General features: G+C 47.5%; 1 protein-coding gene across 1 annotated transcript in view; it reads right to left on the bottom strand.

Moving 5' to 3' along the window:
* LOC102463364 (uncharacterized) overlaps positions 1 to 3,125 on the bottom strand; it is a 37,341-nt gene extending 34,216 nt beyond the window's left edge. The window contains exons 1-2 of the mRNA XM_075899805.1: positions 3,000 to 3,125; positions 1,859 to 1,962 (exon numbers count right to left, since the gene is read on the bottom strand). Of these exons, the coding sequence (XP_075755920.1) occupies positions 1,859 to 1,952 (94 nt within the window). The 5' untranslated portion in view covers positions 1,953 to 1,962; positions 3,000 to 3,125. The remainder of the gene's footprint in view (positions 1 to 1,858; positions 1,963 to 2,999) is intronic.
* Between the last annotated feature and the right edge of the window lie 10,908 nt (positions 3,126 to 14,033).

The raw sequence follows: 14,033 nt of genomic DNA, 5'->3' as shown, positions 1-14,033 counted from the left end.
TGATGATGGGGTGGAAATTGTTGAAATCCCCGTGAAATTCTCCAAGGGCCTCCTTCCATGGGTCCAGATAGTGTAGATGTCACCAATGTGGTGCAAGTAACACAGCCTCTGCATCATTTCTGTCACTCTTCTATAAGCGCCCTCTGGTCTGTCAGTATCACTGCCTCATTGTCTCCCCCTGGGCTGTAGGCACCGGAGCATTTAATTTTTCCCTCCAGCCCAGCATCCCAAAATATAAATAGATGTGCAAACACACAGACCCGAAGTAAGCCCCACACTCCAGGCACAGGGAAGAGGTTGCAATCAACCTGTAACTGTCAATCCTTATGACTGGGTTCCTGCTCCCAGGTGTTCCAAAGTCAGCTCATGCCTTGGCAAACATTTGTGGCAATGATACTCAATGGGCGGGGTTAGATCCATAGCTAGCTAAAAGAAAGAAGTCTCAGGGAGCCCAGCCACCCTCGCATAGTGACATTCTGCACTGCAGGAAATGGATTTGCTTTTCCAGCCTCCTCCCAGCTGCAGCACCTGGAGCCTGAATGGTTGGCAGCTCTACTCAGGCCAACAAAGTGCACCCGAGCGACCTAGAAGACAGTGGCTGTCACTGCAGCTCAGTTAACAGGTCAGGCAACAGTACTAGCAGGAGTGACAGGGGCTCCCAGCCCCCACAGCTGCGTTGTAGCTGGGAAAACCAGAGAGGAGGGCTCTGCTCCTCTCTCCCTGCCACCGCAGCACAGGTAATGCTGCGGAAAGTGTCTGACTTCACTCACTTTCCGCAGGCAGATAGACCAGATAACGCAACATGCCATTTCCATTTCTAAGTTGTCACTATTCAATAGAAGACTCGTCCTCCCCCAAAAACAAACAAAAATGTCCCTTTGACACACCAAAAAACCAAACTAAACCAAGAATTACTCCTTCTCCCTACTCCAGGGGAAAAGGCTCCACTTTTCTTATCAAAGTTTAGCTTCTGGGGAAATAGTTAACAAAACCACTTAAACATCATTTCTTGAGCATACTTTGCCCTGTTAAGCATAACAGACACCAATTTAAGAGGGACAAGGCCCACTTTAGAGAGATTAACTTTTTACCTGCTTTTGGAACTTGTCAGAGCCAACATTGCCATAACAGATGAAAGAAAATTATTTTTCTAGTTTGTAAATTAACTTTGTAAATATCTTGTTTCTAGCCTGTTTTATTATTGCCCCAGTTAATCAACTTTCCTTTTTGCTTTTGTGGTGTTTACACATGAAAACAGGACAGCTGAAATACCCTCACTCTCCAATTGTTTTAGAACAGTAGCCACCCCCCCATCAATCGCAATTAACTCATCTATCCTTGAGCCTCAGCCAGTTGATCACACTCTCCAGGCCTCTAAAATCAAGTGGCACAGAAGAACTCAGACAGGTTGCTTGCATGCCATGACCCCCAGGAGCAGCTGGTTACTGGCACATCTCTGTGCACCTCTTGTGGGGAGGGGAACAACGTGTCTCCACAAACTGCCTACACCCACAAGTGCCAGTTTCCAGCCAATGGGACTGTACTGAGTATGACGGCAGTGCAAGGAGCCACTCCCCCTTCAACAGCTAGGGGCCATAGAGACATGCACACAGCTGGCTGCTTTCGGGAGCAGCTTGAGGCCCCAACATGTAGCAGCCAGTCTGAGTTCTGCTGCAATGTCAGCTGGGAGCTGTCTGTGGTAAGTGCCTTCTGGCTGCACCCCTTCTAACATCCCAAAACTCTGCTCCAGCCTGGAGCCAACGCTGGCAGGGACACTCAGGATCAATACCTGAAACAAATCTGAACTAAAAACAGTCTCTTGGCAGAGACATACATAAGGTAAAGACACAGCACTTACGCAACGGTTCAACCAACAGGACTGAATTCCCCAGGGGACTCTCAGCTTCATCATCGCTTATCACGATCACACTTTCCTCCTCGTTATTTCCCATGATGCTTAATCTCAAAAAGAAAAACAATTTGACACTAGGAAGCTGTCCAGCAGGTAAATAGCACAGATGAGAATAAATCTCAGGTTTCCTGAGTCTTTGTGCAGCGCTCTAGCACTCCATTCCATTAAGAAACTTGAAATCTCAAAGATGTTTTGGCTGGCAGCTCACATCACGTTACACCATGGGTTCCCAAACGGGAGGGGGCGTGAAAAAATTCCAGGGGGGTAGGGGGTGTGAGGAGACCCAACCTCCCAGTCAACTTCTCTCACCCTAAGTTTTGTTGCTTTTTTTTTGCTCAACAAGTTTTGCTGCTGGGGGCGGGGACCTGATGCCGAAAAGCTTGGGAACCACTGCATTATACAAACTTCACCCATAGCAGTGAAAGACCCGAGGGTCACTAGAAAGTAAGTTTAAATATATCTATGTGTGGATTTCTGACTAGTTATTGAAACTCTCCCAGCAGAACTATCCCGGGAAAGCCAGAAATGAGCTGAAGAGACAATTTCCTACCCTTCCCCCTCCCCCCATCTCAGCTCTCCACCTCCCTGCCTCACACCTTCCCACCCACCTCCCTGTCTCCCCATCTCTCAGCCCTCCCGGCCTGCCTCCCCACCCCACACACCTCCTCCCCCACCTGTCTGCCCCCCAAACCTCCCTACCTACCCACCCACACCCCCACCCTCCGTATCTGCCCCCCAACTTCCCCACACACATCCCCCTCACCCCCTCTATGTCTGCCCCCCAACTTTCCCACCCCCTCACCCCCTCTATGTCTGCCCCCCAACTTTCCCACCCCCTCACCCCCTCTATGTCTGCCCCCCAACTTTCCCACCCCCTCACCCCCTCTATGTCTGCCCCCCAACTTCCCCACACCCCCACCCTCCCTCCCTGCCCCCCAAACCTGCCCCCACACGCCTCCCCGCCTGCCCCCCACCGCCCCGCGTACCCGCCCCGCCCCGCTGCCCCGCCCCACACACCTCCTCCCCCGCCGGTCTGCCCCCCAACTCTCCCTACCTGCCCCCCCCCCACACATCCTCCCCCCCTCACCCGCTGGCGCCGCCCGCCGCGGCGGCCGCTTTGAATTCCCGCGGCTCAGGCGCCCGGCAGCGCTTCCGGGGCCGCGGCCCGCGACGTGAGCAGGCGCCGGCGCTTCCGCCCGGACTTGCTGGAGCCGCGGCGTGCGGCGGGGGCGGGCGGCGAGGCCGCGGCGGCCATCTTGGCTCCTGGCGGGGGGGGCGGGGCGGGGCTGGTGCAGGCTGCAGTCCCGCCTGACGCCCCCAGGGGGCCCCCCCGCGCCACCTGCCCTGCCCAGTGGGGCTCCTGCCCCTCCCTCCCAGCCCCAGGACCTGCCCCCGCCCTGGGCACCGGACACGTGGAGTTGGGCCTAAGCCCTTTTTTGCATGGGGGGGCACTGTGCCACCTCAAAGCCAGGAGGGGGGGGGGCACTGTGCCACCTCAAAGCCAGGAGGGGGGGGCACACAAAAATGCAACCCCCAAATCCCCCCCCAAATAAACCCTCCCGCATTCCCCTCCCCCCAGAGCCGGGCGGCAAGGGAGGGGGCAGGCTAGTAGATTGTGCCCCCCCCCCCACTGACACTCTGGAGTGGGGCCGCACATGAGTGCAGCGTCTGGGAGGGGACTGGCAGGACGTGGGCGTGGGCAGGGGGCAGGGGGCAGGGAGGTCTGGAAGGCTGGCAGGGCGCAGGAGTGGGCTGGGGTTGGGAAGACTGGGCGGGAGGTAAGGTGCAGGAGTGGAGGGGTAGGGGCTGGGTCCGAGGGAGGCCACAGGGCTGGAGCGCCCGGTGCTGTGGGGAGGGAGCCTCAAGAGGGTGGATCCGGGCAAGTCGGGAGCCGGCTCCGGCTCCCGGGCCGTAGGTTTCCCACCCCTGAGTAAGCATTCCTGGCCTAGAGCCCTCTGCGGCAGAGAGGTGCGTGAAATGGAGGTTTCATTTTGGCCGAGACATACACACAGGCAAAGATGGAAGTGCTAGGGCTGGGGGCTACAGCTTCTTCAAAGTTCTGAACTATCCTGCTAGGGTGGGCCAGGCTCCCTGCGACGGTTTGCTGTGGGCTCTGCAGTATGAAGCTAATAGTGTAACCCAGGGGTTCTCAAACTGTGATCCCGCAACCCCCCTCTAAGTTGCTTGCGACCCCCCGGGGGGTCGGGACCCACAGTTTGAGAAACGCGGGTGTAACCACTACATTTTTTAGCAATTACCTGGTTACCTTATTAAACAATTTTTAACCTCCCTGCCCCCAGCCCTGGTAGATAAACTTACACTAAATTAGGGATGCGAAAGTGTAACTGTGTACACGGTTAACCAATTAGCTTGGGCTCATCGATTAACATTCAGTTATACGCAGGTTCCTGGTATGTGCAGGGAGTTGGCTTAAATACTGGCTCCCTGCACACACCAGCTCTCAGGGAGCCACTTGCCCTTCACCCTCCCCCACATATAACTGTGTGTAACCCTTCTGCCAGGTAGCACCAGCAGCAGCCAGGGCCTGGTTCAATATCTCTGGGGTTCCTCTCCATCCAATAAATCATTGAACTGGCTTGAGCCCCCACCTAGTAACCTGGGAAATTCACACAACACCCTTGGGCGCCTCTGAAAGGCAATGCTTCCCTACTCGCCGACACAGTGTCTGAGTGTAGAAAAGAAATCTTTAATAAAAGGAGAGGGATGTAACATGGCATTCATTTGGGAAAACACCACAAACAGAGTTCATAACCAAAACCATGAGTAAACGTCGCAGCTCAAGCAGGTTGGGCAGTGTCCTTTTCCTCTTAGGTTCTTAAGTCCAGCAATGTAAATGTCTCCTTCTCATGTCACAGCTGAAAATCTAACACACCTAAGCAAAGCAGGGGCAAACTGTTTTTGCATAAACGCACTCAAGATTTCTTTCCCATTCCAGCTGGCTGCAATGGAAGCATTGATTCAGACCCTGTTTACATCTGTAACCACAGAAATGTTCAGTGATTACATAGTTACTTAATTGAACACATTTAAACATCCCTAATATACACTGGCCTTTTGTAAATCTCAGCAGAGTTCGGGCAAACTCACTGATAAAGATCAACAGTCAAAACAAGTTTACTGCTTACAAAAGATAGATTTAAAGTGATTATAAGCAATAGACAAAACGTGAGAGTGGTTACCATAAGAAAAGAAAAGAAAAGAAAAGAAAAGAAAAGAAAAGAAAAGAAAAGAAAAGAAAAGAAAAGAAAAGAAAAGAAAAGAAAAGCACACAATCTAAATTTTCAATTACATTAGTCTGGGAAACATCACGATTAAGCAGTTTTTCTCACTCCACTAGATATTGCAGCTCATCGTGGACAGGTTTCACCCTTGAATAGGGTTGCCAGATGGTTCCAACAAAAATACCGGACACACTTGACATTACATCACAATCTACATTCCATCTTATTTAGAAAATACCGGACATTTCTATTTTCTCAATTTGTTTCCTGAACAGAAAGCTCAAATACTGGACTGTCCTGTTCAAAACTGGACACCTGGCAACCCTACCCTTGAAACGAAGGCCAGTCTCCTCTGTTGAAGGCTTCAATCTTCTGATTATTCTTATTGCTTGTAGCCTGGGTGGAGAGGAGCAGAAAAGGCCAAGCATATGGCCATGTGTTTTGTTTTATACCCTTAGTCCGTGTGCTTGGAGACCATAAATCCAAGTGTGTCTAGTGGGCATTGCTGAGTCACCAAGCAAGGTTCAACAATTCCCTGGGGGTAGCCTTGTGTGGGCGCATCATTGCATTATTAAATTAGAGCTGCCCTGCTGGACAATGCCTCTGCTGATGGTTGTTCGACACCCGCCTGGGCCTGGTTATCACCCTAGTTACTATCTAGGGGACCTAGTATCCGGGTGCTTCCCAAACTCACAGTATATTTTAGTGACAATCATACAACAGTTTTCATAACTTCCTATGCATTAATGCTATACAGATTTAGATGGAACAGTGGATTTCAGCAGATCATAACCTTTCTCACGATACCTCACCGGGCATGCTTTATAAGAAATATCACAATTATGTACAAATGATGGATATGGGGCTTACAGGGCGCACCCCTAGGATGTAAAGATTTTCTTCGCTTTAGACTGTAATGAAAGAAATGAATACTTTCCAGTATCACCACCCTCATGCTTGCCTTCCACCGGGAATTGCGAAGTAGCTGCTGAGAAACACTAATCTGCTATGACTTCCTCCATAATGGGGCCTATCACATTTCACCCAGTGATTCCTACAGTCCAGGGAATTGTTCTTCCCTATTATAATTTTGTGTGTGTAAAGTAGGAGGATTTAGCCCGTGAGTGGAATATTTTTCATTTTGCCACATTCTTTGCTTTTAAAAGTGTCACAGAAACAAATGTTGTTACAGACTATTGTTATGCTAACAGAAAGCACATGGGCTCTTTTCTAGGGGAAAAGGCAATACGCGGCGTTTATTGAAAATACAAAATGAAAAGAGCATATGCATTCACACACACACACACACACACACACACACACACACACACACACACACACACACACACACCCTGCAGATGTTGCATAGTTACCAGTCCATCCTGGCTCAAGTCTGTCTTACTGGCCAGGCAAGATGGACTGAGGGAGGAGTCAGGTTCTTGTTGATTGTGATTTAAGGCTCCTCTGAGCTTGCAGGAGTGAAGCCAAAGTCCTAATGGCAAGAAGTTCCCACTTTATACATGTCATTTCCCATTGGGGTCTGTGGGTTTTGCAGCGTCATCCTTAGGAGGTGTTAATCTGTGTTTTCCAGAGTTACCCTCTGATAGCGATTGTCAGGCTTCCTAGCATTGTTTCTCACTCTTGGGGGTCTCTGCCTGTCTCCAGGGTTCTGTCAATGCTGCTAATTCAATTCAGCCTCAGACACAATGGCTGTTGCCTGGACATCTTCAAGATTCCCACTGCTTCTTAACCACCTGGGCATTTGTGAGGGCTTTCACCCAACAGTTTTACAGAGTGTCAGACAAGATTAATAGTGACTAGAAAACACAACGGCTACGTCTAGACTGGCATGATTTTGCGCAAATGCTTTTAACGGAAACGTTTTCCCGTTAAAAGCATTTGCACAAAAGAGCGTCTAGATTGGCACGGACGCTTTTGCGCAAAAGCATCCGTGGCCAGTCTAGACGTGATTTTGCGCAAGAAAACCCCGATCGCCATTTTGGCCATCAGGGCTTTCTTACGCAAAAAAATCCTGTCCTGTCTACACTGGCCCTCTTGCGCAAGTATTCTTGCGCAAGAGGGCTTATCCCTGAGTGGGAGCATCATAGTATTTGCGCAAGAACACTGACAATCTTACCTTAGATTGTCAGTGTTCTTGCGCAAATTCAAGCGGCCAGTGTAGACAGCTGGCAAGTTTTTGCGCAAAAGCAGCTGCTTTTGTGCAAAATTCTTGCCAGTCTAGACGCAGCCAACTAGTTTACAATGCAGATATGAGATACAGCTTAATTTGTAATGCTAACAGGAAGCAAGACCTTACAGGAAATTGTTCTAATTAAGAAATTCAGAGGGGTAGCCCAGTTAGCCTATAACTGAAAAAACTTAAAAAACAACAAATAGTCTAGCAGCACCTGAAAGACTAACAAAACATGTAGATGGTATCATGAGCTTTTCTGGGCATAACCCACTTCTTCAGATGAAAGAAGTGTTTTGAAGTGTGATAGATATTGTTTTGTTTACTCTGTTTTGCTTAAAAGTCTCTGAGGGGAAGCCCTGTTAGTTTATAAGGGGTTGCTCCATTCATCTGAAGAAGTGGGTTGTGCCCACAAAGGCTCATGACACCGTCTACATATTTTGTTAGTCTTCAAGGTGCTACAGGACTATCTGTTGTTTTTTTTAGTTTTTCTAATTAAGAGAAACCAGGTGAAATAGAAGCATACAGAACTTATAAGCAAGTCATTATACATCAACTCATTATGCATCATACTTACATTCTTATACCAATCCTAAATTACAATGTGGCAACAATATTTCATTATGTTTAATAAATTAACTAACCACAGCAAACTTTTTTCCATTAGAAATCTGTCCGGCAATGGGAGAAAAACAAACTAGAAAAAAATTAAAAAAGAACAAATGGTCCCAAAACACCTTAGAGACCAACAAAAAATGTAGATGGTATCATGAATATTTGTGGGCACAACCCACTTCTTCAGATGAATGGAGCAACCCCTGTTCAGTTACAGACTAACATGGGTACCCCTCAGAGACTTTTAAGCAAACTAGAGTAAACAAAATAGTATCTATCACACTTCAAAACCAGCTTTCTAACACTAGATGGTACTATAGCTCTTTGCTGAGCTTTGAAACTGACAGTTTCTTTTCTAGGAGCTTGGCAAAGTTGTGCAGTGAAGCAGTTTTCAAAGCATGAAAAAGCCATACAGAGAATGCTACAACTTCTGATTATTAACCTGGCACCTTTGAAGCTATTGAAACTCAACTGCCTCATATTCTCAGTTCCTTCTAGGGGGATATAAATATAGAGGGATTATGTATCAAATGGGTTATTCTTAATAATCAATATTCTGATTTTCAGGATTAGGAATGTAATGTATTATTTGGGTTTAAAAATAAGCAGGATGTGTGAACGTATGCCATCTGCTTGGGAAGGATTTAAGAACTAATTCCTGAGAAATTACTGATTACCAGCAATTAGTTAATAACTCAAGGAAAATCTAGGGACTGTTTTGATTTGACCAGAAACAACATAACATGTTTTGTTAGTCTTTAAAGTGCTACCAGACTATTTGTTGTTTTTTAAGTTTTGCCTCTGGAATTGTTGTTAGAAGATTTGAGGAAAAAACAAATAATAATAGAATTGGTACTTTGTTCAAATGATTCCACATGTAGTGTAGTGTGCTGTCTAAAGGTTAGTACTATGCATTAGAAAAAAGTGTTCATGAGAATAATCACTATTCTATTAATAATAGGACTGGATACATTTAATGTCTTTATATCTTTAGTACACTCTTTCAGTCTTGGATGCATCTAAATGTCTATTCTGACACCTAAATATGTATCCTGATTGGGAGCCCTGTTTGTATGTATATTTCATTTTGGTGAAATGCTGCTACCCCTGCAACGCGGCAGCACTTGAACAGCATACAGTAACCTTGCACAGAACTTGTGGGCAAGAAACGAAGTCCTGACACACACAGCTACATTGGCATTTTGTCACCCATGAAATGGAGAGCTGATGTTCTGTTTCAACGTGTAGTTTTGTGGGTGTGTCAAGGCCGGGGCGGGGGAGAACGGAGGTTCCGCACAGCCTACCTCCTAAGAGAAACTGACGTTCCATTTCCGGCTGGGTTTCAATCTCTCTCCAGAAAGAGGGTTAAACCAGTCAGAGGGTTCCTTGCAGGAAGGAATCCCCAACTACACCTTCCTGGCTTCTTAAAAGAGGCTTTGCATTTGAGTGGCGGTGGCGCTACCCAGCCAAGGCCGGGAAATCCGTGACCTCGGGGAGTTTTAATGCAAGCCTTTAGTGGGAAGGTATTTCCAAGTCCTTTGCAGGCCCCCACCTTCTGCACTTGTAGGGACAGAGTGGGGAACAGCCTTGCCATGATGACACAAGCAGTTGGATTTTTGAACTAGGAGCACAAACCTCAGGATTTTAAAAGGACACATTTTTTTTCCTTTGTTGGCTGTTGGAAGTTTCGGGAGTTTTCTTTTCCTTCTTTTTCTACTCCCCACCCCCACCCCCAAGCTTTTGGTGCCTGAGGGTTGTGGTGAAGGTTTCAACCTGCAAAGCTAGGGAGTAGGGTCGCCAGGTGTCCGGTATTGAACCGGAGAGTCCGGTATTTTCACCTCCTGTCCTGCAAAAAAAATTCAGAAAATACCAGACACCTAAAATGCCTGGTACTTTCTGATTTTTTCCTGGGCAAAAATCCCGGACTGTCCAACTCAATATGGAGGCAGCCTGGCAATCTTAGTGCTTACTGGGTTCTGCAGGGGAGCAGTCTGGCCCGGCGCAGGGAGGTGGTGGGCAGCTGCTGGCAGCCTGTTAGGGCCAAAAAGCCTCACCATGCGGTTTTTAAAGGGGCCACGGTGGTTTTTTTTTTTTGGTCTTTGCTTAACAACTCTCGGAGTCCTTTCTCCTGGCATGGTTTATTTGTTATTGTTGTTTGGTATTTTTTCCTGAAATCATCTGGCAACCCTACTAGGGATCCAAACAAGCAATTTACATTTTTCTCTAGCTTTTGTGGCAACAGGGTAGCTAAGCTAGAGTGGAGCAGGAAAGAAGCCCCATGCATGTATTTGCAGTGGGACAGAACAGCACTAGAGCAGGGGTCTCGTCCAGCCCTAGGATTCTATGCGTCTCTCTGTTGAGATTCCTGATGCTCTGTGCCTCATTGCTTCCCATTGTAAAATCATGGGAATGAAGAAGAGGGCATCCCCACAATAAAGAAGTGGGAAATAGCCAAGGTTGAGCTGCTTGGGGGGAAGGTGGGATAGCTAAAGAAAAACGTACATCAGTGCAAGATATACGAGCATAATGGACAGGTTCAGCATACGCGGGCATGAGTCAATTCCTGAAGAGAGTCTGATGTGCTCCTTGTTTATTGTATACCTGTGGGGCTTATGCCACATAGCAGAGCAGTAGCGTTGTTAGGGGAGCTTGGATGGCCCTGTCTTGACTATAAAATGTGATATCTGCCTTGATCACAGCGCAAACCGCTAAAAAGCAAAACCCAGGCCTGTCTCAAGTCTGGGGCATATACGCACACAGGCAAGGCTCGGGAGGCAGGAATGTTTTGCATAACCATGCTGATTCAGCATGGTACAGCGAGACCACGTCAAAAACACACGACAAGCAACCTTGCACTGGGTCTTCTGTTTCTGCTAAGCAAATATCACAGATGCAGCCATAAAACTGTGAGCTACGCTCACAGTTCTTGCACCATCCTGAGGAGCAGGCTGAACCCCAGCTAGGGTATTGAGCATTATAGGTATCTAACACAATACATAATCAATTGCTAAATATTATTAGAATGACCAAGTCTCGCGTTGCTATAAAATGGGTTTAGTAAGAAGAATCGATGGGCGAAAGTGAGCAGCCCTGCTCCACAGGTCCTGCTCCTTGTAATTTGAAGAAATAAACCCTTCACACCAGCTACAGCAGTGTATGGCATTCCGAGTGCAAATCAAAGGAACCGTGTCCATGACCTCCTGCCTGGTACTGAAGGTGGCATAAAACAGAACAGTTTTCCGTTATAAGTATTTCCGGAAAAAAAGCATCTACATTGGCAGGATGCTTTTCCGGAAAAGCCCTTTTTCCGGAAAAGCGTCCGTGGCCAGTGTAGACGCGCTTTTCCGGAAAAAAGCCCCCATTGTCATTTTTGCGATCGGGGCTTTTTTCCGGAAAAGACTACTGGGCTGTCTACACTGGCCCTTTTCCAGAACAGTTTTCCGGAAAAAGGACTTTTGCCCGAACGGGAGCAGCATAGTTTTTCTGGAAAAACACTGACAATTTTACAGTAGATCGTCATTGCTTTTCCGGAAATTCAAGGGGCCAGTGTAGACAGCTCGCAGCTTATTCCGGAAAAGCGGCTGCTTTTCCGGCATAAGTGGCCCAGTGTAGACACAGTCGTGAAGTATAAGTGAACTAGACTTATTACCGTCTTATAGTAGATCTTCTATTAATTGCTTTGTGCTGTATTAATTGCTTTAGACTGTATAGCATTTAAGGTTTAAATGGTAGAATAATGGTTTTTAAGGCTTGTAAAACTTAAACAACTATGTTAACTGCTTAAAGCTTGTAATAAATAAGAAAGTGGTTAAGTCTCTCTGGAGTGTCCTGGTTTCCCTTGGATCTAAAATAAATCAAACCACACAACAAGTGTCTCAAGCCGGATCAGTTAAGCAACCCCATCTAGAGAGACACAAAGGCTGCGTCTAGACTGGCATGATTTTCCACAAATGCTTTTAACGGAAAAGTTTTCTGTTAAAAGTATTTGCGGAAAAGAGCGTCTAGATTGGCCATGGACACTTTTCCGCAAAAGCACTTTTTGCGGAAAAGCGTCCGTGCCAATCTAGACGCGCTTTTGTGCAAAAATGCCCCAATTGTCATTTTCACGATCGGGGCTTTTTTGCATAAAACAAATCTGAGCTGTCTACACTGGCCCTTTTGCACAAAAGCTTTGCCCAAAAGGACTTTTTCCTGAACAGGAGCAGCATAGCATTTCCGCAAGCAGCACTGATTTCAGACAGTAGGAAGTCAGTGTTCTTCCGGAAATTCAAGCAGCCAGTGTAGACAGCTGGCAAGTTTTTCCGCAAAAGCAGCTGCTTTTGCAGAAAAGCTTGCCAGTCTAAACGCAGCCAATGTGTCTGCAATAGACCATCGTGTGGTACCTGGCACGGCATGGGCTGGAGATGCTGGAGCCTTAGATCATAGAATCCCAGGGCTGGCAGACACCTCAGGAGGCATCAAGTCCAGCCCCCTGCCCAAAGCAGGACCAATCCCAACGCAATCATCCCAGCCAGGGCTTTGTCAAGCCAGGACTTAAAGACTTCTAGGCTGTGTCCAGACTCAGGGTTTTTTTCGAAAAAAGTAGCCTTTTTTCGAAAAAACCTCACCTGCGTCCAGACTCGAGCCGCGTTCTTTCGAAATTAAATCGAAAGAACGTGGCTTTTCTTTCGATGGCGGTAAACCTCATTTCACGAGGAAGAACGCCTTCTTTCGAAAGTTCCTCTTTCGAAAGAAGGCGTTCTTCAATGTAAATAGGGCTTCTTCGAAAGAGAGCATCCAGACTCACTGGATGCTTTCTTTTGAAAAAGCAAGCCGCTTTTTCGAAAGTTCAACGTGCAGTCTAGACGCTCTCTTTCGAAAGAGGCTTGCAGTCTAGACACAGCCCTAGGGATGGAGATTTCACCACCTCCCTAGGGAACCCATCCCAGGGCTTCCCCACCCTCCTAGCAAAATAGTTTCCCCTAATATCCAACCTAGACCTCCCCCAAGAGGAGGCATGACCAATCTGATTAGCTTCTATGAATAGGTAACTGGCTCTGTGGACCTGGGGAAGTCGGTGGATGTGATATACCTTGACTTTGGCAAAGCTTTTAGGGTCTCCCATAATATCCTTGAAGTATGGGTCAGATAAATGGACTGTAAGATGGATAGAAAGCTGGCTAGATTGTTGGGCCCAGCAATTAGTGATCAATGGCTTGATGTCTGGTTAGCAGTTAGTTTCAAGCGGAGTGTCCCCAAGGATCAATTCGAGGGCCGGTTTTGTTCAACGTCTTTATTAATGACCTGGATGAGGGGATGGATTGCACCCTCAGCAAGTTTGCGGATGACACTAAACTAGGGGGATAGGTAGATATGTTGGAGGTCAGGGAGAGGGTCCAGAGTGACCTAGACAAATTGGAGGATTGGGCCACAAGAACTCTGATGAGGTTCAAGAAAGACAAGTTCAGAGTCCTGCACTTGGGACGGAAGAATCCCAAACATTGTTACAGGCTGGGGACCGACTGGCTAAGTAGCAGTTCTGCAGAAAAGGACCTGGGGGTTACAGTGGATGAGAAGGTGGATATGAGTCAACAGTGTGCCTTGTAATCAAGAAGGGTAATGGCATATTAGGGTGCATTAGGAGGAACACTTCTAGCAGACCTAGAGAAGAGATTACTCCCCTTTATTCGGCACTGGAGAGGTCCCATCTGGAGGACTGCGTCTAGTTCTGGGCCCCCCATTACAGAAACAATGTGGACGCATTGGAGAGGGTCCAGCGGAGGGCAACCCAAATGATTAGATCCAGTATACTGGCGTCAGAGGAGTAGGTTTCCAGCCGCCGACTTATGAAGCAAAAATGGAATGCGTCTCCAACCGCAACAGCAGCAAACAGACCATTAAACACGTCCAGTCGCAAAAATGCTCATGTCCCATTTATATTTACTGCGGCGCCCTCCTGTTGAAAAGTCGAAGGCCCATTTGTACCTGATGAAAAGCTCACTGTAGATCAATAGACTGCAAAGGGCTCTGAGGACTGAAACCGACAATTCCGTTGGGCAAGTGTTAATCCAACAGTCCACCGAACCCAGACAAG

Source organism: Pelodiscus sinensis, chromosome 16, assembly GCF_049634645.1.
Source record: "Pelodiscus sinensis isolate JC-2024 chromosome 16, ASM4963464v1, whole genome shotgun sequence".
NCBI lineage: Eukaryota > Metazoa > Chordata > Testudines > Trionychidae > Pelodiscus > Pelodiscus sinensis.
Note: the sequence above shows the minus strand (reverse complement) of the source record. Positions and strands in the feature narration are given on the sequence as shown.